Source organism: Triturus cristatus, chromosome 8 (assembly GCF_964204655.1).
Source record: "Triturus cristatus chromosome 8, aTriCri1.1, whole genome shotgun sequence".
NCBI classification, from domain to species: domain Eukaryota; kingdom Metazoa; phylum Chordata; class Amphibia; order Caudata; family Salamandridae; genus Triturus; species Triturus cristatus.
Genome location: NC_140591.1, coordinates 358,038,626 through 358,065,288, shown reverse-complemented (window position 1 = coordinate 358,065,288; position 26,663 = coordinate 358,038,626). Strand labels below are relative to the sequence as shown.

General features: G+C 42.4%; 1 protein-coding gene across 3 annotated transcripts in view; it reads left to right on the top strand.

Moving 5' to 3' along the window:
• STARD13 (StAR related lipid transfer domain containing 13) overlaps positions 1 to 26,663 on the top strand; it is an 802,429-nt gene that overhangs the window by 542,737 nt on the left and 233,029 nt on the right. The window contains exon 1 of one of the 3 annotated variants that reach the window (XM_085621691.1): positions 15,734 to 15,894. The exons of the other annotated variants lie outside the window; for them this stretch is intronic. Coding sequence (XP_085477817.1) covers positions 15,888 to 15,894 — 7 coding nt within the window. The 5' untranslated portion in view covers positions 15,734 to 15,887. Of the gene's footprint in view, positions 1 to 15,733; positions 15,895 to 26,663 lie in introns of those variants that run through there. 3 annotated transcript variants of the gene reach the window in all.

Sequence of the window (26,663 nt, the reverse complement as noted above, 5' to 3'; positions counted from 1 at the left end):
CCTCTCGTTTCACAGAACTTTTGGAACTCCCCAAGCAGAGCTTGAAGACCCATAGGAGAACGTGAAATGAGTATAGTCTCATCCACAAACATCAGCGCAGGAGTGCTGACGTTTGCTAGTATAGGGGCATTGTGTGAACAATTCTTTACCCACCCCGCCAGCCCATTGATGTAAAGACAGAATAGTGTGGGGCTAAAATGCACAACTTTCGTATCCCACAGGTGATGGGTATCCTATCAGTGACGTCACCTTGACTGTTCCACTTGACTTGGGCATATGTATCAGGGAGGATTTTAATTAGAATGGCTAAGAGGTCTTCAGAGATAGCAAGCTGTCTCAGGACTTCCCACAGATGGTGCCTAGGGACTAAGTGAAAAACTGTCATCAGGTCCATAAAGGCCACGTAGAGGCGGTCTTTTTTTAGGGTAAAACATTTCCAGCAGATGGCAGAAAATCTGAACACCTGGTCCAATGTACGGATTTTCTCTTGAAAACCAGCCTCGAAGTCTGACAGGATCTGATGGTCCTTTATCCAAGTCTGGTGCCTAGATAAGACTTGTCTTGCAATGATTTTTTAAGATGTGTGTATAAGGCTTATAGGCCTATAACTTGCTGGATCATCATTTGGGCCTTTCTTGTATATAGGGACTATAATGGCCCCTTTCCATGACTTTGGACGGTTTATATCCCCAGCGACAGCATTGGTTAGGGTGTTTAAGTAGGGAATCCAAATTTCAGGCTCTAAGAGATACAAGTCTCCTGTGATAGAAACAGGGCCTGACATCAAAGTAATATGCCTATAACATGCCTAGCCTTTACAGAGAAATAGTTGCAAACTGAGCACACATATGTATCACCTATCAGATTTTCAAACAAATGTAGCCAGATATTAGGAGGCACCACAGTGTTTTATGCACTTAACACGCAAACATGCATAAGTGATCACATATCTTGGGATTTAGAACTATGGCGTACATGCCTAATCAGCAGGCACCAAATTTATTTATGCACACAATGCACTAGAAAGAAACAATAATTCCCTAACAAGGTACATTGAACTGCCAAGCGTGAGATTTCGCAATGAGATCTTGTGAGGAATGGGGATACTGGTTGACTGGGGTATGAGCCCTGGTTAAGCAACAGCCACAGTCCTTGTTAGGGTAAGGCACAAGCAAACCCCAAATCAACCTGTTCCCACCCTCTGGTAGCTTGGCACAGAGCAGTCAGACTTAACTTAGAGCCAATGTGTAAAGTATTTGTGCAACACTTCAAACAGCAAAACAGTGAAAACACCACACAAAGAAACCCTACACCAGGTTAGCAAAATAGCTGAATTTGACAAATAAAACAAGACCAAAATGACAAAACTCCAAGTGGTAGAACCAGAGTTATAAATCTTTTAAAGAATAAAGTGAAAATTAGCACCTAAAGCATGAAACACCAACTGCGGCTATCTGGTCGCGCTGGACCGAGTCAAAGCCGAAAGTTCAGGCTGACTGCGATGGAGCAATCTCAAAAGTGCAAAAACGACTGGTTCGAGAGTGTCAGATGTAAGCAGGTGCAGCGCTTCCACACACTGGGTGCACCCAAAAGTCGGCAGATTAGTATAATCTACTTTGTGCTTGGGCCTAGATACTTGGAACGGAAGAATAAAAAATGTGCCTCTGATTATTTGGCTGCTGGGCAAAACGGGCACTCAACAGCAATTCCACTAGCTTCCGTCCATTTGGCAATCAGTGTGTTAAGTGGAAAGCGTGCCTCTGAAGCGAGAGTACAGGCACTTGGCTGGGTGGGGAGTAATTCTATCCATGAAGTTCTCGTACGTTGCATTACACTTGTGAGCCAGGAACCTATCTATCTTACCTTCCAGGCCGGTCTTGCTCTAAGAATCCCAAGTAATTTGGAGCGCAGATCTGATACAGTCTCAGATTAGTCCTGCTGAAGGTTTACCTTCTCAAGTTTTGTGCCAGGAGTCCTGCGTTGGTGACGGGTCGTGGACATCAAGGAGACCGATGCCGATGGTTGTCGGCGCGGCTTAAAGAGCAGGCCGGGCATCATGGACAGACGGGCTGGTGCTTTGCGTTGGCAGTACCCTGTGGGCTGTCGGTGCTGTTGTACAGAGAGATGGGCTGGTGGTGGCTTGTGCTGTTTTTTGGTCTGAGCCGTGCGGTCTAGGTGCTAACGGACCTGTTTGCACATGCAAAGAGCCCAAAAGCTTGATTTAGGCCCCTGTGAGCCTCACCAAGGGTCCATGACCTGAGAGGCACCATCTGGGGGTCAGGAACTTGCTGTAGCTGGGTACAGGATCTTTTTGGGGAGCCTGTTATGTCCCTGAGGCTCAGATCAGGAGGCCAGCAAACTAGCCCTTCAAGTCACTCTGGGGTCCTAGGTTGAAGATGAAGTTGCAGGTCCAGTTCTTCTTTCCCAGGCAAGAGGGCAGCAGGCAGGATGTCAGCGCAGCAGTTACTTTAGAGCAGCATTCCAACAGAGTGGCAGTCCTTGTAGCAGCACAGCAGGCCGTACTGCCAGGGTATCCACAAGTCCAGGATTGTACAGAAGAGTTAGTTTCTGAGGTCCTACTTTTATACACTGCTGTGCCTTTGAAGTGGGGAGAAGCTTCTAGAGGCATGCCTTTGGAGTGCACAGATGCCCTGCCTTCCTGGCCTGGCACCAGACTAACTACTGGCGGTATGCAGCCTTTTGTGCGCAGACAGGATACAGTCTATTCAAGAGTAAGTGGGACTGGGCCCAGCTTCTCCCACCCATCCTGCCAGTGATGGCCCATCCAGTGTATCTAAAGTCCCCATTGTGTGTGGCTGTTTAAGAGGAATACACTAAGCCCAACTGTCAGCTACATCCAGTCATGTGACCAAGAGACAGGCTGCAGGCACCAAATGGCTAAGTCAAGAAAATGCCAACCTTCTAAAAGTGGCATTTTCAGAATTGCAATTTAAAATCCGACTTCACCAAAAGTTATGATTTTAATTTATGATTCCAGAGACACCAAAATGGTCTGGTTATCTCTTCCCATTTGGAAATTATACTTATAAAATGCAATAAGGCAACTCCAATATTATTCTATGTGTGAGATTGGCCTTGTAGTAGTGAAAACGAATGTAAGAGTTTTTCACTACTAGGGCATGTAAAACTTCAAAGTACATGTTCCACTTTTTAATTACATTGCACTCTGTCATCTGGGCTGTCCAGGGCCTACACAAGGGGTGGCTTATATGTAGAAAAAAAGAAGGGTCGGGCCAGGCAAAAAGCTTTCTTTGCCTGGTTGAAATGGCACATTAACCTGCACACATAGGCTTTGGAATGGCATACCTGAGACATGTTTAAAGTGCTCTTTAAGTGGGTGGCACAACCACTGCAGCAGGCCCACAAGTAGCATTTAATTTGCAGGCCCTGGGCACACTTTATTAGGGACTTATAAGTAAATTAAATATGTCAATTCGGTAAAAGCCAATCTAACATGTTTAGAGGAGAAAGCACAAGCACTTTAGCATTGGATAGCAGTGGTAAAGTGCACAGAGTCCTAAGACCAGCAAAATCAAATTCAACAAAAAATAAGCAAAAAGTTAGGGGAAAACCATGTCATGAATGCAAGATCTAGCAGGTCTCATACAAAGGTCACATCGATAGACGAATCTTTACTTTGAGATTAGATTATTAGATTTATTTGTATGCGTACAAGTTTAACTTTATGGGAAAAACTTTCACTACAATAATAAATTAAGCATACTTTAAAATACTTTTATCTATAAGTTTTACAGAATAGAACAACGTTCTGTATAGACTGTCTTTGCCTTATATTAATAAATCACAATAGGTTTGGTCCAGCGTTTTAGTTTCATATGGTAGGTATATCCCAGACTGCCACAGTTACTTAGTATCCCCAACACACATCCCAGCAGACCTTCCAATGTTATACGAATGGACGAAGACCTATGATTGACTTTAGAGAGGTGGAAAATTATAGTACAACACCGGCATGAAGCACGTTACCTGTTAAGTTGTAAGAATTAAACAGATATGCACTCCACTAGGGCACCTAACCTGAAGGAACACTACTACTAGGCTAGGGTCACTTTACTTTCCTGTATGTGTGTTGTGTCTCAGGTCTATAGGCGTTTATGCACAAAATGCGGCATGGATTGCATGTTACACAATTTGTTACTTAATAGCACTTTCAATTGTTTGTAGGATGGAGTCCTAAGGGAAGCAGACCATTTGTGCCATAGTTTTACTCTACTATACAATTTACTGGTTGACACTCTGGTGTAATTTAAACAATAGACTGCATCAAATATCATATCCTTTGTAAAATATTGGAATATCGAATATCCCGTGCTTTTCGGTGAACGGATCACTAAAACACACAAGCATTGGCATAGCCAATAGGTCTCGCTTTTGGGACCTTATAAGTGTTTAGCCATGCAACAGTTGCATAACTAAATACTTATAAGGTCCCAAAAGCGAGACCTATTGGCTATGCCAATGCTTGTTTCTGTTTATTACTGCTCTGTAGTAATGGCGGCACCCGTGCTTTAGCTTAAACATCTTAAGCTAAAGTCGGGTGCCGAGATTGCTTCAAAAGTAAAGAATTGTCTATTTCTTTACTTTTGAAGCAATCTCAGCACCCGACTTTAGCCTAAGATGTTTAAGCTAAAGCACGGGTGCCTCCATTACTACATAGAAGTAATAAACAGGAAAAAAAAGAACTGGCTCACGGAGAACATCAAAGCGGCCGTGCGGCCACGAAAGTGAAAGTGATTGCGATCAAGCGCGGCGCGCGCGCCCGCGCACATGCACTGTAGCTCTAGGCTGGCCATGGTAGCACTTTTTTGAGCCCTCACAAAAAGTCTCGCCAGCCCAGCGCATGCGCTGGGTCAGGCGAGACCTAAAAAAACAGTAATGATCTTGTATACAAGACTGATTGTATTACCTGTGTATGTTTTCCGTAGCCCATACAAAATCATATGGTTACACCTATTGGGCACAAAACACGCAGGGCTGACTCCTCCATTTGAGCGGAGGACCGTCGCCCCACAAGCTCCAGAGCAGAAAAATAAAATGGTAATAAAGTTTATTTATTACCATTTTATTTTTCAGCAACCCATTCCGAACCAAGTGTCAGGATGGGGCAGGGCCAGTGCTGCTAAGTGGCAGCCGCAGGGAGCTGTGCACTTTAAAATACTCATGTCTCTTTGTCCGGCTGTCTTGGGACAGCCATCCATGCGCATTTCAAAGTTCTCTAACCCAGATGTCTTAGACAGCTGGGTTAGAGAAAGCGCAGTCCTCCAGTTCTCTTGGGAGCGCTGGTAGAGCCTACTCTATCCAACCCTGGCGCTGCTCTCGTGCTGTGAGAGCAGCGCTAGGATTGGGTAGTGCAGTTTCCTATATCAGAAGCTTCCTAGAAGACACCCGAGAGAGGTGGACATTGCTCTGTGAAGGTACGTGACTTAATTTTTTTTTGTGTCCCGCCCCACCAACATGTGTTGACTGGCTGGAACATTACTGATCGGAAGCACAGAATAAAAAGAAGAACTGAATGAAAGGCTGCTGTAAAGCTTGTCATTTGTGGAGTGTTGTGCAAGCAACTTTAAAAATATCTCTTTGAGAATTTAAAGTGAGTTCAACTGATACTGAACATTGGAGGTATATATAAAAGAAGATGCTACCAGAGAAAGATAAAAAAAGAAAGCTTCCTTCACACACACTAAACGAGTACACATGAGCATCAACAGTGCAAGCTTCCCTCACACACACTGAGTAGTTACTTCTTGGGCATTAGCAATGCAGACTTTGCTTACACACAAAGAAGAGGTATCACGTAAGTAGGATCAGTGCAAGCTTCTCTCTGACAAAGAGAAAATATGCTGCATGTGCAGGCAGCAGCACTGTGTGCGTTCCTCACAAAGAACTCATCTAGTGCAGACAACAGCAGTGCTAACTTCCCACAGCCTGTCACAGCCATTTTGCCACATACACATGGCAGAGAGACATTTGAGAGTGAACTGAATCCATACCATAAACCTCACTCGCCTGTGCCTACCACGGCATGCACTAAGTGCTGGTACCAAAAGCTCTGCTCAGAAACCAGAGGGCAGTGCTTTTAAATGCAGGGCCGTTTCTACCATTAGGCAAGACTAGGCGGCTGCCTAGGGCGGCAAAAGGGCTAGGGCAGCAAAAGGGGGAGTTTTTATTTTATTTGAACCTATGAAATTATAGAGCCGCTACTGACATTACACATACGAAAAACACGTTCGCCTTCCACCAGATCATCACATGGGAAGAGCCTCTAGGATCCTTCAGGGCAAGTGACAGCCATCCGAGCCGCGATGTTCTGCTTGAACTATTCGTCGTCATGCTCAACGCTGAAGTGAGCGATTGCAAAAGCGTGCTGCGGATCGATTGCAAAAGCGTGCTGCGGATTCGTTCGCACATGAAAGGAAGTTCATTGTAAAGGTCAGTGACAGTTTTAGGAGTTGGAGCCAGTTTGGGTGCCTCGTGCCTGCCGTCCCTCTTCTGACTTCTGGGAGTACAGAGTCTAAACATCCAGTCATAGGCTCAAGGTGGCATGACGTAGCATTGAGGGCTCCGAACAGTGGTGAGGGACCCACATTTCACCATCAGACATTCATTTCACGGGTTACCTTGAGAGGATGTGGCTAAACGACTAGAGCGGCTGATTTTAAAGCTGGGGAACCGGGTTCGAGTCTCGGCAGGCATGCGCAACACAGTGTGATTCTGGGCAAATCACTTAATCTCCCCGTGCCTAAAAATGAATGTGTCTGTCTGTAACGCAACTGGTGCTCATGTAAAGCGATTTGATGCCTTCGGGAGGAGTTCGCGCTATATAAAACTGCAAAAAAATACTTAGTAGGGGGCCTCGTGCTGCTTTTGGGGAGCATTGAATCAGATGACGTAGCATAATAACAAAGAGCACGGCGTAAGAGGCTTTTCTCACCACCATAAATTCATAAACAGCCTCTGAAGACGTATAACCAGTAAACATTAGGAATAATGGGGTAACCCAGTGACCCTCAGAACCTGGGTGTGTACATAGAGCAAAAATATTGGTTCTGTTGGGAATAAACTTAGTTTAAATGACACTAAATGTGTTAGAAAGCTATTGAGAAAAGATGTACTTAATCACAGTTATACACACACATATAGAAATCATTAGTTTGAAAACACAAAAGTATGATTTTTCTTTTTAGCTGTATTTGAATCCACATAAATGTTATTACAATACAGGACTGACCAAACAACTAATTAAATCACAACATATCTAGTGACCAACAGTGCATAGTAACATAACAATCAACATAAAATGACATAAAAAAACTACATATATGCACATATAGACAAATATGTATTTAAAGCGAAGTTGATCCAAAGTGAATCGCATATGTCACCACAACATATATCTTCTATTTTTCAAATGGTGAAATTGCATGGACCAATCTGATAGACAACGTCGACGTTTCGACCCTAGGATAATGTGTAAGTTTGTACGCATCAGTGGCGGGTCTTCATCAGGACAATAATCTATATGTCAGCCTGAAGGCTAGGAAAATTAATTAATCCTAGTGTCACATACGGTGAAATCAATAAAGTTCTCACTCCGTCAATTCAATATATACTCTTAAAGATTAAATAATCCCAGGTCGGGGGACGGTGCCGTCAAGGCGATCACCGAGATTAGGAGCGCAATAAATGAGCTTCCGATTCCCTGCACGCCGGACGAAAAATGAACGAGGCGCTTTATACAGCGCTATATATGAAGCTGTGTGTGTTCCGCGGTGCGCAGTGTGCCTACATGACACAGTGGAGACCTGTGGGAAGGATTTATGAGGCCAGGATTGAGACCCTCGCCCAGGACCATATATGTAGGACAACGAGGCCGCACAAGGGCGTCACAGGAGGACGTCCTCGAGGGAGCAGAGCAGGAACACAAAACTGAACGACAACACACCACACTCTCCAACAGGCAGCAGTCACGAGTGAGGACCCCTCAACGAGGAGTGAGGAGTAAGGCAAAGACAGAAGCTGGCAGAGTGCGGCTGCATCAGGGCAGAGCCCTTGTCCTGGGCCGAGGTCTAGAAGACATAACAAGAAGCACTTCGACAATCTCTTCAAGGTCACCTACCAAGGGTCAAAGGTCAGCTGCACCTGCGATAGTTCAGGAGCACCCCCTGGAAGGAAGGCTAAGGGACCCCTAAGGGACGAGGCTCGGGTAGGATTGAGCACACAAGCATTTTTAATGTGTGAATGAATTAATGGATGAATGAGTTGAATGAGTGCAATGTGTCTGTGGGAACGGGTATAGTTGGAAGAATGAAAGTAAGCTAGAGTGCCTTTACGAGGGATCGCATAAACCATGTTACGAACGATAGTAATTAAATTACTGCTTTAATACTGTTCTTCCTTCTACCAAATTCGCAAACATTTATTTTGCACGAGTGCATGCATGGGAAAAACGCGAATGGCCAGAATGCGAGAAGCCGCTGTTTGCGGCATTTGTTTTTTGCACTGATTTTTAGCATACTATATAGCACTAAGTGCCGGTTTTGCAGAATTCCTCCTAATTATGCAGTTTCCCCAAAAGTTCTCGATACTATGCAGATACAAATTCTGCAATTTTTCATAAAGTTAACCCAGTCTTTCCTCAGCCGACAAAATTAACACTATTGAGTTGGGTTATATTACTAATTATCTGCATCGAGGGGCTGTTGCAAAAAGCGCTGCACAGAAAAAAAACTTTTGAAAGAAGAGGGGTTTTCTGTATGATGTCGCTCTACATCACCAACGCGTCTCCTCCTAGAATTGTCAATTGGTAGGCACTTTAATGGGGTAATAAATGTTTTTTGCTTTTGATTGGGGGGATTGCTGGCAGTAGGCAAAAATAATATTGCGTTTCGTATGTGGGCGTTGTATGTCTACATGCGTGCTTGCTGGAAGGTTAAGTTGTTTCTGGTTTTGAAAACGAATTGCACTTGACGCCTCAGTGGTATTTAAACACAAGGCTCTATTGGGCATCCGTGTACATAGTTCTGTGAGTGTATGGCTACCATAATGGTCTGGCCTGTGCCTTTCGTTGAGGTCGTTTGCAGGATTGACTGTTGTGATCGTGTTTCCTGATAGTAAATGAGAGTAACATAGAAGGGTTCGGCAGTAGAGGGTGTGCCTCTCTAGCCTGGATGACAGGGGGAGAGAGTGATGGTAGTAAAAGGGAGGGCGCTGCATTTTTCAATTCTCGCCTAGGGCTGCAAAACACCTAGAAACAGCCCTGTTTAAATGTCAGTGCCAAGGTTTTGTATTCTTGAATCACCCTCATGGCTCTTCCATCTACTAGCTGGCACTCCCTGCCTTTATCTGTCCATCTTTCTTTTTCTATTTCTTTTTCCTTTGTGTATTTTTCCCTCTCTAGCTCGCGGTCAATGTCTGATGAAGAAAAATAAGTGCTAGTCTCCCAAAATGGGTGCTGGTGGCAACTATTAGCTCAAATGAAGCACTGCATGCACCAGACCAACAACGAAGGAGCTAGGGGTTGCAGTCCTCATTGCCCAACAATTGTTCTGTCAGCTACCTTCCAAAATGTTGTCACATGTACTGTATACTTCAGTCACAACAGCTCAAGCAACAGCATTTAGGGGGTGGCAACAGCTCATGGTACACACATGCCATGGGCAGATAAGGGAATGCCACTGGACAGGAGATGCTGACGGGAAGTGGCCATCTGTAAGCGACTTGCCCGTTTTTCTGAAACTTTGGTCTTGGGGACATTTTCTCCTGGAGGACCATATTCTAATTGGAAGTGGTAAGCCTTATTTTCTCAGTCATACGGAGTGTTTCTTGGTCATCTTTCCACACTCCCATGATTTGGTTGGTATATGATGCAGAGAGCCTTGAACCGGATGTGATGGAAAACAGGTGGCCAGTGTAGGGTCCTACTATCGGAGAAGATATCACCTCTGAGACCTAGGAGCACTCAAACAGCTGAAGTTTGGTCTCATCATTACTTACTGGTGACGTTCTATTGTGAAGCTGCTCGTTAAGTGGAGCCTAGTGCAGCGCGCATGCGTTGCTCTAGGAAAACAACCTCTTGGAATAAATCTGTACTTTTCACACGCTTGTGCGTGTGTTTTTTTTTGCTTTCTTTCTATTGGTCTTTGCGTGCGAAGACAGCACGCAATTGGGCAAAGGCGGGTGCATATCCCACCTTTGCCAGGAATTGTAGCTGCCTACGGCTTGCGGTTACGTGCAGCGTGCCATCTGTTTTTCACGTGCAGCGGCGGGCACAAGCGCGTGCACACCACTCCCGGGCTTGATTTTCTTCCTATCTTTATGCTTTTATTCAGTGCAGTCATGCCCCCTCACATTTGTTGCTGCCTGCAAAAAAAAAACATCTGCTGCCGGTATCAGCTCACTGTACTCACACAAAGCGCATGTCACTTTCTCAGCCACTGGGCCTTCTGCGCTTTTTACCAATTTATGCAAGAAATTGCACAATTGTTCTAACAAAGTCTGTGCCCCTCCCCTCCAGTCCGTGTGTGGAAGGCGTGCCCCAGAGCAACTCTATGTTCAGGAAGGGTTCCCCAGTTCGACTCTACTGAGAGCGTTGCATAGAGTTCTGCGAAGTCCTGGTGATGTGTGCTTAATAGCTCCACCGAAACTGCCTCATTCGGGTGGTGTTTGCCGCTTCTGTGAATTCTCATTGATAAATCACAGCTTTGCTGCAAAGAAAAAAAAATTCACTACCCGTTATATTTGGATGTGAGTGCACGTGCTGGCAAGCAGATGGAGGAGTGGCGTCAGCAAAGATGCAACATTGTAATACTTCCTTAGTTCATCTGCCGTGGGGACTCTGCGGTTAAAGTTCAGCTGCATAGGATCTCTGCACATTGTTTAGAATTGGGTTGTAATTGTAGAGTCTGGGCAGTGTGGGGGGGGGGGGGAGAATGCCCCCCTCTAGCTCAGCCCTGCACTGTAATAAATAACAGAGTGAATGGTGACGCTACATCTCCAGGCTGCCTGAGCCCAGAACCCGTTTCCTAGGAGCCAACAGGTAAGTTGATCTAAAGCCATATTGACAATAAACTTACACTATACGTTGTTTCCCCCCGAAACGAGCTAAAATACGTTGTATTTAAAGCACTGTTTTAGGATAATAGTTTTAACTTGCAGGGCCAACGAATTTCCTGGTGGGTGGTGTATCTTAATAGAGCGCGGGATGCAATAAGTGGGATTTTTTTCTCTTGGATTTGAGCTCTAGTTGTTTAATGTCGGAATTGAATATTTTGAATATTTTACATGTTTAAAGTGTTATCAATTTTAGTCTCTTATATCAATTGATTTGTATAATTGCGGTTTTAATTACCTGAAAAAATTGTTTACATAAATGTTTTAGATTGGAACGCCGCCCGGAAAAGATACAAAATTGTGTGTTTATATGATGAATTTTAATGTAAACGAACAGAAGTGGGGTTACAAATGTCAACTGTAAAATTAATAACTAAACACAATTAAAGCTGGTGTAGTAATTACATTAAACCGTATTTTTAATGTTTTACATGAGTGAATTGTGACATGTCTAAATTATTGTTAATACAGTTGCCCATATTGCATCTCACCTATGACCGGTAAATCCAATCAAGCATAAAATCGAATTAATAAACTGAGTGCAAAGGGTGGCTGGCTGGGAGGAGCCTCTCAGTTCATGATGCCCCCTTAATAAAGAAAGGCTTTTCCTGCTGGGGAGACTCCGTATGATTTCAGCCCACAGTACTGTCCGCGCGCTCTGATTATAGGACAAACCCCGGGAGCACGAAGTTCACACGCTGCCTGGTCACTTTCATCCCAGAGACAACTACAATCCCCAGCGCGCCCTGCGGCTGATCCATGAATGGCACCTCTTTTGAATAATCAAGGGAAGCTCCTAGACCCAGCTGTCAGGGAGCCATGATAAATCACAATGCATTATTGATAATCATAATTAGTCTGACATGCGCGGTCCCGGTGAAGGGGGCAACTTCCCAACTTGTGGAATCTACGGCTGTAAGCCGGGGCAGTGCTGCTGCTGGGGGGCAGCTCCCGATGCGGCTGGAAGCATCATGTCCAGGCGCAAGCAGGCCAAGCCGCAGCACCTGCACTCCGAGGCACCGGAGCCGGCCACTGGGGGTGAGAACAGGCACGGCGACTGGAACTGTGGATGCGCTTAGGTGGCATGAAAGTACTTTATACAGTTTATCAGAGCTCGAGGTGCATTGCAAGAGTTTGGCTGATGCCACATTGCTCATTAGCACCTGCACTCCCGCCTCTGCCTTGCTCTCCCCACAGTAACGATTCTTGAACCCCCCCCCCCATTCAATCCATGGCCTCTCACGGAGATACAGAGTTCCTTTTCCATGTCTGTCCCCTCCTTTTGTGGCGGCTTCCTTGCAGGGACGGATTGGTTTACAACCTGCACCCCATTTTCCTGTCTCTGATAGCTCTGTGCTGCCAGGTGTAGGTCCCTGTGCAAGGAAAGGTTGAATGACTGTTTGCCCAGTCTACACCCAATCGCAGGGTGTGTTACCTGTGTGTGAAAAAATGCTCTAGAAGTCAACCCCCAAACCCTTTTCCAAAATGGATAATTTAATTCAAATTTAGCAAAATCCCTACAGAATGTTAGAATAATCACAATCAAGACACACAATCGGGTGCATACATAAACTGCAATCCTAATAATTTGGATAACATTAATCGAAGTAACAAGTGAAAATGGACAATTTTAGAATTAAGAAAATACATAAGTATAGAAACCTATCAAAATATGAATGCCCGTGACAATAAATATCATGCTAGTGTAGACAGCAAATAAGCTTAAAGAAAATACAAATATGTAAAGAAAATAAATTAGGTTAAACTTACTGAATAGAAAAGTAGACAAGCATTGGCATAGCCAATAGGTCTCGCCTTTGGGACATTATAAGTGTTTAGCCATGCAGCAGTTGATGTTGCACCAAGGATATTGTGCTGCATGATTAAATACTTATGCTTGTTTTTGATTGATCTTTCAAGACAGCAAACATGTGTCTGAATGACATATATAAAATGCATTAATTTTTAGTCAGGGAATATAACACTCATTATCAAAATAAACACTAGCAAAGAAATTGGAGGCCTTAAATCGTGCTTTGGCAATGTATTTTGTGGGCAGTAGTTACGGCTGAACTTCTGAGCAAAGAAAGTACTTCTTCAAGAACGCCCACTGCTTGTTGCTACCGTCCCAAAGGAGCTTCCTCACTGCTTCAGTGCTAACAACAATCAACCAACTGTCTTTCCTTCGCTATGGACTCGAATGCTCATGGCTTCCTCGCCAGCTTTTGATGATGTCTATCTGTTACTCACTCTTTCTGTTTCTCACACCCTTCACCACCGTGTGTTTTTCTACAAGTGGAGTAGCACGGAGCAGCCCTGTGATTTAATTCATATCAACTTCTGTACCATAACTGTTAAATTTGTGCAGAGTTTTTTCACTGTACTGTATTTATAATATTACTTGCAGTTATGTTTAATTTTTTGTATAGCACACTTTCGTTGAGCTTCTTGGCACTAAGTAGGTAACAAATGAGTCTGTAGCGAGAAAGAGAGCTTGATCTTACCAATTAAAGAGCCAAGTTTTGGTAGATTTCCTGAATTTATCTAAATTGGGATGCATGGATGGCAGCTTGGAGGCAGTTCATAAATTCCCTCTTGCAATGTAGAATGACCCGTTTTCAAACTTATCTGCTCTTGTTCCTGGCACAGTTAGCAAGAACTAATTGGCTGCACCTAGAGTCTATTCGGCTGGTAGAGTGAGAATAAAGGGCATGAAGAATGCTAGGTGTGATGGCGTAGACGTTTGTGCATGATTGTGAGGGCATTGAATGCCACCTTGAAGAGACTAGGTGGCCAATGCAAAGATTTCAGATTAAGAGATATCCTTTATGGGTGCCCGTCGAGCACTGCAGCACCGGCTCGACGAGGAGCAGACCCATATGATGAAGCATGACACCTAGCTCGCTGGGTGTGTGAGGGCCCTAGTTCCGAAAGGAGGGATTTCCCACCTCCCCACCACTCTGAGTATTCACCAGGTGGCCAACTTGCCACCTAGGAACACCGTACCTCTTTTGTCTTCAAGTTTGGAAATGCCCCATATTAGTTTGCCAAGAAGTGATAGTAGAGCCAAATAAATGGCATTTGCGTAGTCACGCCTGGACTGAATTAAGCCATTTACTACTGGAATGTGCCAATTAGAGTTGATAAACGGTAGAGGTTTTCTAAGGCTCTTAAGATTACTGAACTATTCGAACTATGTGCTGGACACTTTTGTCACTTGGGATTCATGTGAGCGGTTGCAGTCGAAGTGACTATCGAGGTTGTGTACCATCTTTGCTGGGGAAGCCAGAGTAATTGTGTTAAACTCTAGTGATTAAAGTACTATAACAGAACTACTACTCTAATAATGTCTTCCTTTCGATTGCATTCTCCATTTCTGTACATTGTTTCTAGTATCTACCTATACCAGAACCTTATGATTCTCTGTGTTGAATTTAGTCATCTAAACATGTTTCTTATTTGACAATTTTCTATCATTCGGCGCTGTTCTTTCATGGCATTTTTCCTGTTCAGCTGTCTGACAACCGTATAGGCTTTGTTGACCTACCCACAACTGCGAAAAGAAAATAAATAAATATTAGGTTCAGCAGATATAATGATTGTGTTCTCTTAAATAAGTTTAAGCCTTTATGTAGGATATTGTGAAGTTATATTTTTTGGGCCATATAGTCTAAGGTCTGGCCTAGAAACAGATTTAGCTTTTAAAGCAGCCTCACTTTAAAAAAAAAAAAATCCAGTTAAAAATATGCACATATATAAATACATACATGGGCTTTCGGTTAGCGCTCTTTATCAGTTGGCCTGTTCAAATGTCATTCACATTTTGCTCACACCCACCACAGCATGCAGAATCGAGCAATCGGTCTGCCCACGTCATCCTGTGGGCATCTTGCACTGATTCCGTTTTGCCTGGTCACATGTGTCACCAAAAAGAGAGCACAATTCATTGTCAGTGCTGGTGAGTCTGGGCTGCTGAGCTACTCCTTTATTTTTCAATATTTTGGCAATTCTTTTTGTATGTTGCATATATCTACAAAAAAGAAATAAACACTGTTTGCTTACCATGGTCAGGCCTATTGGCTTTGCCATGCTTCGTTGGTATGCAAAGCCCTGTCTGGTCAATAGATGATGACATAATTGCGTATATTTACGCCCTGTGAAGCCCATTAGTGAGGTATGGTGGGAGGCCATTGAACATGGCACTTATTAGCTTAATTAAGGTTTAAGAGCTTTAATGGCACCATGGCATTTAAGGAAGGCGTTAAAACATGGCACTATATAGGATTATTTCATCTTGAATTATACCGTTATGCAAGAATTTAGCAGACAGACGGCCTAAAGGGAAAGTAGGCTTAATGATGCATCTGTGAAACATGTGAACTTTTCGGGAGAGGTTGGTGCCCATGGCGTGCAGTTTCTCTTCTGTGCAGATGCAAGATAAATGGGAACAAAGTCGGAGAATAAGGCGCGATTGTTCCCCATTCTGAAGTCAATTATTAACCAGTGGCGGATGCCGTTTGGGCGCTCTAGGAAGGGCGGGTGGGTCCAATATAGGCGAGTGAGTCAGAGCCGGAGCACAGACAGTGCTGCGTGAAGTCAGGCAGTGGAAATGTGGAACGTTATACCGGGGCACGCGGCTGGGCACGCTGAGCACGCTGGGCGCGCGGGAGCGATCCCAGGAAGAGCTGTCAACAAGCGTTCCGGGTGGTAGCGGGGACCAGCCGTCAGCTGCACACATGCGTGGTAAGATGACAATGAATTTTCTACCTCACCTTTCTATTGTGTATGCAGCTTGGGCAGCCACGAGCATAATTTGCAAGCCATGTTTTGCAGTCTTCTCTGACTTGCACTCCGCCCTCTCGAATTCTCCTTCATTATGATTTGTCAGTCTGTTAGGAAGTGCGAGGTTTTGCTTTTGCTCACCTTCCATTTTTCAGTGTCTTTTCATGCATAACTACGTGATCAATTTGAACACAGCAAGACAGCACTTCCCAACATTATTCTCTCAAATGCTATTAATATATCTGCTAAGTTTCTTAGCAGATAATAGCGATTCGCGTAGTCCAAATCACATTTATGATTTTTTATCATTCATTTTGCTTTTATGTTAAAAGTGAAAGATGTTGCTGTACTACACCTCTACTTCAAGGGTACTGTTTTCGTTAGGAAAAAGTTTGTGTTTGCATTCGTTTTCCCATCCACTTTTCAGTTTTGCTCCATCACTGTTCTTATGTGTTTTTTATTCCGGTATGTGTTCTAAAAATTCAGGTATTCATTCACCTTGAATTCATTAGAACACCCTAGGCCATACCTCTCTAGTTCACGAATAACTCTCCTCTTCCGCCACACTACACTAGTTAGGGAGTAGACATTTTTCGACCCACTTATAATTCAGCCGTTTCCGTGGCATAAATAAGATTTTGTATGTCTGCTGCCTTTTTTGAAGCGCAGCAAATAGGAGGAAGGTCACCGGAAAGCCTACCAGTCTTGATTTTCAAAATCCTCCTCCAGTGGCTTTGATGGCGCATCTTGGTCCATTCTCACACTAATCCAGATCAGTAATTATGGGAAAGGTGAATTTCAGAATTTCTTCAGAATTTCCATCCCCCCCCACCCCCGGAAGCCTACTGAACTTTGGTAAATTAAGAAAAGTGTCAATGTTTTGGCTTCACCTCACCGTTATATAATTATTTTTATTTTCTCATAAGTTGATACAACCTGTTCCTTCCTCTTTAAAGATCAACCGTATCAGCACCACATGACACTCTTGCTGGTCATTCACCTTTAAGACTTACGAAGACCTTGCTAGCTATAAGATAATTTGTCAGCACTAACTGGTTAAGTATGTTCACTTAGTTATCCAGGAAAATTGTGGATTTTGCAGCCTACAGAAGTGCAGACGATGGGCCTGAATTAGCATTTGGTTGATGGGTTATTCCGTCACAGATGATACAGATATCCCGTCTGCCTTATTACAAGTGCATCATATCCTATGGCACTTGTGATAAGGTCAGTTGGATATCCATCACATTTGTGATGGACTACCAGCCCCGCCTAACTCAGAAATTAGACCCTAAGTCTGGTACAGCTTTCTATTACTCAATAGACTCAACAAGTTGTATTAAAAATGATAAATTTTAAATTCCAAAAAATGAGATCAAGTCCCTTCTCTGTCCTTCCAAAGGAGTGCCTCACAGCACCTATTTCTGTAGACGTAACACGTGTTTTTTTATGACTTAAAGGACAATGTGCCACTGGCTAAATGGATCTGAAAGGTCAAGTAACACGACTTGAACAGAGTGTGCACTATTACCAACATCTGGCGTCTTCAGACCGTTGGGGTTAAGATGTGGCGGGATATTCTTGAAAATTGATCAGCTGATTACAGTTAGAATTTTGATTGAGGAGACGACGATAACTTCAGAAGATTGGAGTCATGCTACAATTCAAGATATTCATATGGAAGGACAGTCAAGCCACATTAATTTTGGATTCCTCGAATGAGTCCCTGAAGAAGGGAATAGTTCACGAAATGCATTGGGCACAACGACAAATCATTGTTTTAGGATTCAATGTGATATTTCTGCAGAAAAAAAGCAGCGCATGTGGAATTGATTCATAAATTGGACCTACATTATTGAATGTTAATAGTGGTATTGTTTGTGAAAATTAAAACAAATAATGATAAAAGGAACTGGAAAAGTTTGATATTAATGTACAAAATATTGAAAACTTTATTGCGTAGATTTTGGTGATAGCGCACACTGGTTTTAAGTCGTGTTACTTGGCCTTTCAGATTCATGTTCATAACGTATGCGAGGCAGCATACGGATCAGTGTAGCACACAGTGAAACTTGTAGAAAGTGTTTTCAATCCACTTAAGATAAAGCGTGCACTACAAATATTAATAGGTCCACTGGTTATATGGGCCATGTGGACATGTCTGAGAATTGAGAACCTGTTGAGATGACCTTACTCTTTTGATCTTTAGAGCCATCTCAGCCATTCGTCTTTGGCTTGCGCAAGTTCAATGGGATGTTGGCTTAAGCCCTTCTTGTGCGGTGGCCGTATGCATAGGGTAAAAATGCAATGGGAGCTATTCTTTCTCAGCTCTGCTTTCCAGGTCATGATTTCTAGGTATTGTCAAAATTCGAAAATCGCTTGTAAAGTCTGTTGGCAAAATTAGAAAATAAAAGAAATTCTTGAAATCCATTCATCTGCTTCAACCAGTCTCCTATCTGTATTACTTGAGACATTTTTACGCGAGGTGCACCCTTGCAAACAAAACTCCTGCGAGATAGTGGCAAACCACAGTTCTCTTTAAAAGTGCTCGTGTGAACTTTTAATGGACTTTTGCAATATTTCACAAATTAAAATACAAAAAATTGTAATATTGCGTTCTACTAGTTTGGAGCTAGCTATCAAAATGCCACATAATTTTCTTGGTCACACAGGCAATAACATAAGTAAGCACCCTCAATGCTTACAGGAAACACATGAAGGTGTGGTCAGTGTAGGAGACTTTTGACAGACAGTGAGTGAGACCTGGTTGTTCAAGTCAGTTTCACAGCTTAAGGGTCACAGATGACTGAAAAAAACAGTAGAGAAGGAATGCATGGTAAGCTGTATGCTGAGAATTACTGTTTTCTTTTGAGTTATTTGGGCAGGAGGCAACAGGCAAATTTGGCTGGCCAGAGGTGGCACTGCCATTTTAGAGACATTATTTTACCAGGGATTACAGACAAAACTAAGCAGATTCTAATTTTTTGCATAATTTCTCTTTTTTGTCCATGGGACGTAAGCAATTAATAATGTCCCACTAATTGGCACTCATTTTGTCCAGTTTAGAATCTATAGGTTTCTATTCCGTATATTGACCATGTGGAAGTTGTGTCCCACATCTGTGCACTTTGAGGACAGATAGCGACTACAGAATGGGTTAGCAGTTGGTGTGGAAAGCAGCTTCTGTGAACAACTAATTCTTGGAACACATGTCAAGAACATGCAGCTCACACTCAACCCGCTTAATAATCTCTGACTCTCTACTGAACATATTATAGCGCTGCAAGGCAAATCAAATAAACTCTTGGCACTCAAGACATGTAGCTACAGGAAAAGAATAACCTGTGCATACAGAGCTCAACAAGACAATAGATAGCTAGAAATTGATCAACTATCTGTGGGAAGATTAGGCCAAAGATGTGGAACATCAGTAGAATGTCCCGAAAATCAGAGGCAACCAATAATTGAAGTCCTAAAATCTGAGTTTGTAGGATCATAATGATGATGCTAATGAAAACTTTTGTTTTTATTGTTCTTAATACTTTATTTAATTCTACTTTATTTCAGGAGGATGTAGCCTGGGTGCCCCCTCCAAGCTGGTCCATGTTTTTCAGAATAAGAAGGCTGAGTTAGTCTTGCCAGCATTCAAACTTGTGACCTGTATGTTACATTAGATGTCGGGGTGAGCATCGTCTCTCTCAGTGATCATGACCGCAGTTAGAAACCCAAGGCTCTAGTTCGGTGTTTTTTTAAAACAAGAGCAAGCCAAATCCCTCCCTAACAAGACACTGGATGTCCGGGGGATATAGACTGCATCTGTGGCCAGTATTTTCATGAACGCCTTCGTAAGCCCCTCACTCTACTCCCGTTGCCCAGATTAGCATGTCTCCAATTCCGATTGGCTGCCCAGTCTCCCATTTTGTTTTTAAATTTGAAAATAAAGAAGGAAGAAGGTTCTGTCCATCACTGCATCTAAGTATAGGCTTCCATGCTGGTCTTAAGTATACTTTTCATTCACAATTCTGAGCATGGAAGTTCTAGAAACTCAAAAAAATGGATACTCACCTTTGCAGGCAAAACATTTAATTTTTATGACTTCATCTCCCAAAAAGTTAATTTAATTTCTGGGTAGGGGAGTGAAAGGGAAAAACACAAATCCAATTTGTAAATGGCTTTAATCGTGTTTTGTAGAGTGCAAGACAAGTGAGGTTGGTGCCTTCCTCTTCTGAATTTTTTTTTTATATAAGCTACATTGTGTAGTGGGACCAGCCGGGTTGAACATCATTTAAGTCATTAGTTTGTCGTGAATGCATAAAGGGATACTTTTATTGTTCAATGCATTGTAAATCCTCAGCCTTCGTGTAATATGCAGTGAGTGAAGAGAAGGATGCTTTAGAGGCCAGATTAACTACTATTGCATTAGACCTGTTACCGGTGGTATTTTAGGGAGTCAGTAGGTTTCTGAAAGAAGCTATGAATTCTAATTAGTTGTCTACCTGAAACAAAAATCTGATGCCACTGATTCAATCTCGAAGTTTTTAAGCACATACACCGAAAATTGACAATTGAGTGAGCTTTGCAATTTAAAAGGGACTATTTTACATCGTAATAGTTCACTGAATTATGACATAATAAATTCTTTACCTCAATAATGCATTGTTTATTGAAAACAATATTTTGTAGTTGTGCCTTCGAGACTAGCTTCAGGTGTTTAACCAGATTCTTGCTTATTCCAAAAAACTCCTACATAAAATACACACAGAGAGGGGCCTTACTGCAGTTTGCTTCGTTGATTAATCCATGAAATTGCCATTCACATGTTGCTTCCGCCCTCCACAGGAAACAGCACGAAGCAGCAGGTCAGTCCACTTAACCCACTGGCTTTCTTCACTTTGGGGGCCTGCACACAGGCTGTGCACATTGTTCGCCTCCATCTAAAAATAGTTCCTTTCAAATCAGTGACAAAGCCGGTCTAAAGTGCTTTTTTCCTATTAACTTTCAATTGCAGTTATTGATTTTATCTGCACTTTGGGTGCCTAGTTAGTTGGTGTTTCATTTTCCATCCCCTTTTGTTAGTTGCTGTTATAAAGTGTTTAAGTGACATTGTAACATTGTAGCTGCCTAGGATTTTGTTCTTGATTAGGTCGTGATTTAATCTGGTCTGTACAAATAATGAAACTATTAATAATATTATTACTATCATTATTAATAACAATAAAAATAATAACGACAGCAATATTAAGAATAATAATAATAACATCCATGGTACAACTGAAGACTTTTTAGTCAATCAAAACATGAACTAGTAAAACTACTAAATCAGTGTAATGTTTTTTTTGTAAGCATATTGTAGCCACTTATTTATGGCATTGTTCCTATAATAAAAACTAAATTGACCAACACACTTGGCAAGTCCTCACTTTTTGGCTTCGCTATTGCTTGCTTATTTAGGTTTTTTTACAGTAGCCGTTTCTTAAAATATTTAATTGCGGCCTCAAAATGCATGCCAGATCTATAGACTCCGCAAGGCCTTTTTTCTGGTTGCTTATTTTCCTCTTAGGCTAATATCACGTGCTGTAAGGAGACTTACTCAGGACTTATGCCAGCAGGTTGGGAATGCCAGCTTTGTATACTTGAGCTTGTGTGACCTTTGGTTTAGGCCCCTGTGCATAATCATCGTTGGGGAGAGGATGTGGCCTAACAGCTAGGGCAGTGGACCTCAAATCTGTGGAACCGGGTTCAAGTCTCTGCAACAACGCTCAACATCCTGTGGTTCTAGGCAAATCACTTACTCTCCCCGTGCCTAACAAAAATAATTGTGTCCTTATGTAACGCAACTGGTGCTTATGTGAAGCGCTCTGATACCTTCGGGTAAGGTTCGCGCTATATAAACCTCCGGAGAAAAAAAATCATGCTGTATAATAGGAGCCTCTGGGAAGATATAGGTTCAATTTATAATGCGACGGCAAACAAAGCCAGTTTAAGATATATTAAATGCATAAAGGCCATGCTTGATTGGGTGCTTAATATCCTTGGCCATGTTGCTATCATTAAAATTGCCAGAGCTCTTTTCTCAGGCACGCACTAACATACACGTGGACGGAAACCACATTGAATCCTGGACAATATGCAATTACAAAAGGTGACGTTGAGCACTGTTTCTCTCCAGTATGTGCCTCCATAACACCTGCTTCACTGGCCCGTTGGCAATGGGGCATTTCCAACAAGTGCTGGGTGGATGGGCATTCAAGTACCAGGCCAAAGGTTGGCACTGTGCTTTGCATTTTTTTTACAATGCAAATTGGCTCCATGTAAGCAAAGGAACACTTTTCATGGGCTGAAGGTAAAAGGCTTGCATGGAGATGTCTAATATCACTATATATTTCACTCCAGACAGATAGATAGATAGATAGATAGACAGATAGACAGATAGATAGATAGATAGATAGATAGATAGATAGATAGATAGATAGACAGATAGATAGACAGATAGATAGACAGATAGATAGATAGACAGATAGTCAGATAGATAGACAGACTAGCATATTTGCCCTATCGATGAGTACGTCCTTTACTTTCTCAACTTCTTGATTTGCTTGCTGCTCTCTTCGCTTTAGTTTCTAGTCCACGCTTTCTTTTCTTCTTGACTTTTCTTCTGTTTTCGATGTTGGTGACTTCATTCTCTTATCTCTTTCTTTTCCAGCTCTTTTCTAGTGTGGCATATCTCTTAGGCACAATCTTTGGTTGGTGATACCTCACCTTCTCTTCCTCTTCACTTCAGTGCCTCCCACTGCTCTGTCCACCTGTATTGTTCCCCTTGATATCACCCTCAGCTTCTCTCATTTCGTACTTTGATCTTGTTGTCTCTTGATGCTCATGATTTGCGTATATTTTTTATGTTCTTCCTTCATGTCCCAACTTCATGATTATGTTTTATTTGTCCTCCTTGCTGTCCCCTTGTGGGTGCCTCAGCACGCTCTGATCTTCAGTTGAATAATACTAACATACTTTTCTTTTTGTGCTCCCTCACCTTCTTAGGTCCTATCTCTAGATGACATCCTCCTCTTCCTTTTCTTCTCTCCCCTTGCTACAAATTGTGTGATCTTTGACTTCTCTTTCTTTTTCTACTCACCTTTCTTCGGTTACCCAGATCCACCACTGGATCCACTACTACCGACTCCACAACATCTGAAAAATGTGCTCTTTTTCCTAATCTATCAAATGTCTTATTCTCTCCCTTATTTTATGACATCTTGACTGTTGTTATTACTCTTCCTGCTAATGTTATGTATCTTCTTCAGTCTCTTTTCTACATGAATGTTTAGCCTAAATAAAAAACAAATTTAAACTGGAAATAGATCACTGTTTTGGAAATAATTGGATTTGTGTCTAATTTGAATTGTGATTTTCATATTTGTCTAATGATGGACAACATTAAGACTGCAATCCAAAATAACAGTTAAGTATAAAATAAAGTAATGGGAAGTATTTCATAATTAGAACACAAATCATTCTAATTTGCAGTTTATATAATCGTAGACATTGTTATTTACAATACTCTTGAGGGCCACGAGTCCTTGCTGGGTGAACTAGATAGCAACTTTTGATTGCATTTTAAGGCAGAAAATAAAAGAAGGATTAATTTGGATGTTCAGTTCCAGGGCAGGAACAGCCTATGATGGCAAGCACGTTCCATAACACATATGTCCTTGAGGAGTGGGGACTGCCTTATGACTATTAGTTTATTTCTAGTATTATTCTTTATGCAGTTGTATAGTTTGGCTCCCTGAATCATGAGGCGACAGAGGGCTGTACATTGAAGTAGGTATCACACTATTAAATTAAATGTACCTGACAGATGGGGGGCCGGGGTGGCGTTTCATTGTCATGTACAAAAAATGGGACAATGTAGTCTTTTTATTGTTGCCCCGTGTTTGGAGCTAGTGGTTCTCTATCGGTGTCGGATGTGGAGCTCTTTGAAGAGATGCATTTTTAGCTTCATCCCCAATTACAGGAGTTATGTGCGCATGAATGTTGTTTCAGACCCTTATTGTATAGCTTAAGAGGGGTTGTGTTCTGATCATTTCCTTTAGCCATTCCTTGATTTAAGGTCTGGCTATGTGGTACCTTCTGTAGTGGCACTTTGGCTATGAGATGGCAAGGTTAGGTTCTGCCTGGCCAGGTGGTGACTGGTTATTACTGCTTTGTAGTTAATCCAGCAGGTCTTGAAGGTGATCTTGCCGGCAGGGGCAGCCTGTGCAGTTCGGTTACAGTGTACATGATCTGGTTGTACTAATTAAGTCCTTCAATACGTCAAGCAGCAACATGCATGACGTCCTTCAGCGGGACTAGTGTGGAGTTTGAGAGGACTTGGCCTGGGTCCAGGTTAGAAAGGGCAAGGGCTTGCACAGCGGGCTTTAGTCCGCCTCAGGCAGGATTTTATTTTGCTGACCTGGTAGACCTACTGACTAATAGACTTTTGCCTGATAGGAAACACCGAATAAACTTTCATATACATATATATATGGTCTTATTTACCAGAAACGTGTCAAACGCTTGAAACTTTTAAGGCACCTTTCATCTCAGCTAAAAAGGGTAATGGGTGTTTATTGTTACTCGGCTCAATGGTACTTGCTTTAGCGACCTCTGCAGGATCAAAGGCTAAGAGCACCTTCCGGCAGTCTGACTAGTAACCAGAGGGAAACCAGACACTGATCCCTGGAGTGGACGCCTTCGTCCACTGAGACACTGGACCCTACTGTAAGAACTAGTAACGTTAAACTTGTGGGTATTACTAATCCACCTTCTCACATCTTCACACGTCTATGTTGCCTACCAACAAGCGGCTCAGTTTTTGAAAACCTCATTGAATGAGCCCTTTTTTTAACCCAATTTTCTCTGGTTTCCACTCTCCCCTTTCCTCCAGGACACTATGTCCATCCGCCCAGTTAGCAATGTTGAAATCCGTACTGAACTCTAGAAATGAATAATTTATGTATCAATAAGAGCATTGTGTATGGAATGCATTCCATAAATAGCTCGCCGGTCATTGGAGCCTCTCTTTGATAGCATGGACGCTGTGCCAAAGGTCAGCCAGCTCATCAGCAGGCTGGATCAGAACTTGCTGCGGGAGATTGCTGAACAACAGCCTGTAAATTGTGAAAGAGCCCTGTACACAGATGCCTTTCGACATGTGCTGAAATATGGCTCTTATGAGGCATCTGTCCAGGGGCTCAGATAAACACTCATAAAATCATGGTAACGTACAAAATATCTAGAGGGTTGTCTCTGTTGAAGCTATGCAAATAAAGTCTTATCCCAGTTATGGGACACAGAAGTCTGGGGTCATAGATTCATCTTATGACAACAAACTGGATCAGCGGTCTGTGCAATAGTTATCCTCCCTGGTGATGGTTTATACTCATGACACCCTCACAACTTTAAACAAGCATTGCCAAAGCTTATAGATCTGGGTTTAACTAGCTAACAAAATGTAGACACTATGCAATACTCCTTTGTATGCAATTCTATCCTCTTTTTGTTTCTATTTAAAATAAAGTTCAGATTGAAAGGGAGTCGAAACAAAAAGACTATGATATAGAAGGCGAGGGAGTCTTCCGTGGAGCCTCCCTTTCGTTTTTGTATGGAATAAAAAAACAGTCCCAGTTACAAATAGCAGAAGCTGTCAAGATGGTGTAACTAGGAGCAGACGGGATTAGGAAGGAGCCACTAGAGAGAGAAAGCCAGAGGGAACAACAAGAGAATTACAAATTCAAATCTAGACATCATTATGCTAGCTCATTTATTAAATAATTGCTGGTATTAGATACATATAATTACCATAGAATGTATGCTAGCACCTCTAATTTTACAAACAGTACAAAAGAGAAAGGCTGAATAAATATAAATGGTGGTGTATTTAAGCACCAAATAAAATCACAAAACAAGTACGAACAACTATTGTGAACCGAATTAAAAAATATATATTTCTAACAGAGAGGAGGAACAGAACAAGACGCATAGGAGGTAACTAGAAGGAACAGACAGAGAGGGCAATCAATGCAAAGTAGTCCCTTGTTGTAGTTCACTGCAAGCTTTAAATGGAGATGGAAGAATACACTCTAACAGCCATTAGCATTAAGTGAGAAATAAATGTTCCACTGGCCGGAACTAGAACGTTAAGGACAAAGAGCAAGATGTATAATAGTGAATTTTACCGATCCGCTGTTATAAAATGCAATGTATGTAGGAATCTGCTAATATTTAGTGATTCCTACGCATTCATTATTTTTGAATCGCAAATTGTGAGTCGCAAATAAGGAATGGCTTCCCATTCATTGCTATGGGCCAAGAAGCCCATAGGAATTAATGGGAATTGTGTACGCAATTTGCGATTACCCAATAGGTACTCGTAAATTGCGCACACAATTTCAAGGCTGCAAGGGTTCCTAAAGGACACCCTGTTGCACCCCTGAAATGTGCATGTGTGCACATGTGGCACACATACATGCCCTAAGGGCATATATGTGTGCCACATGGCACTTTGAAAAATGCCTAAAATTGCATTTTTCAAAGAAATCGTAATTTACCACCAACCTGAAGTTGGTGGTAAATTGCTATTCCTTACAGCAAAATCGCAATTTGCGATGGATACTTGAATAGCATTTAGGGGATCGCAAATTGCGATTCTCTAAATGCTTGCACAAAATAGGGAATCGCAAATTTTGAAA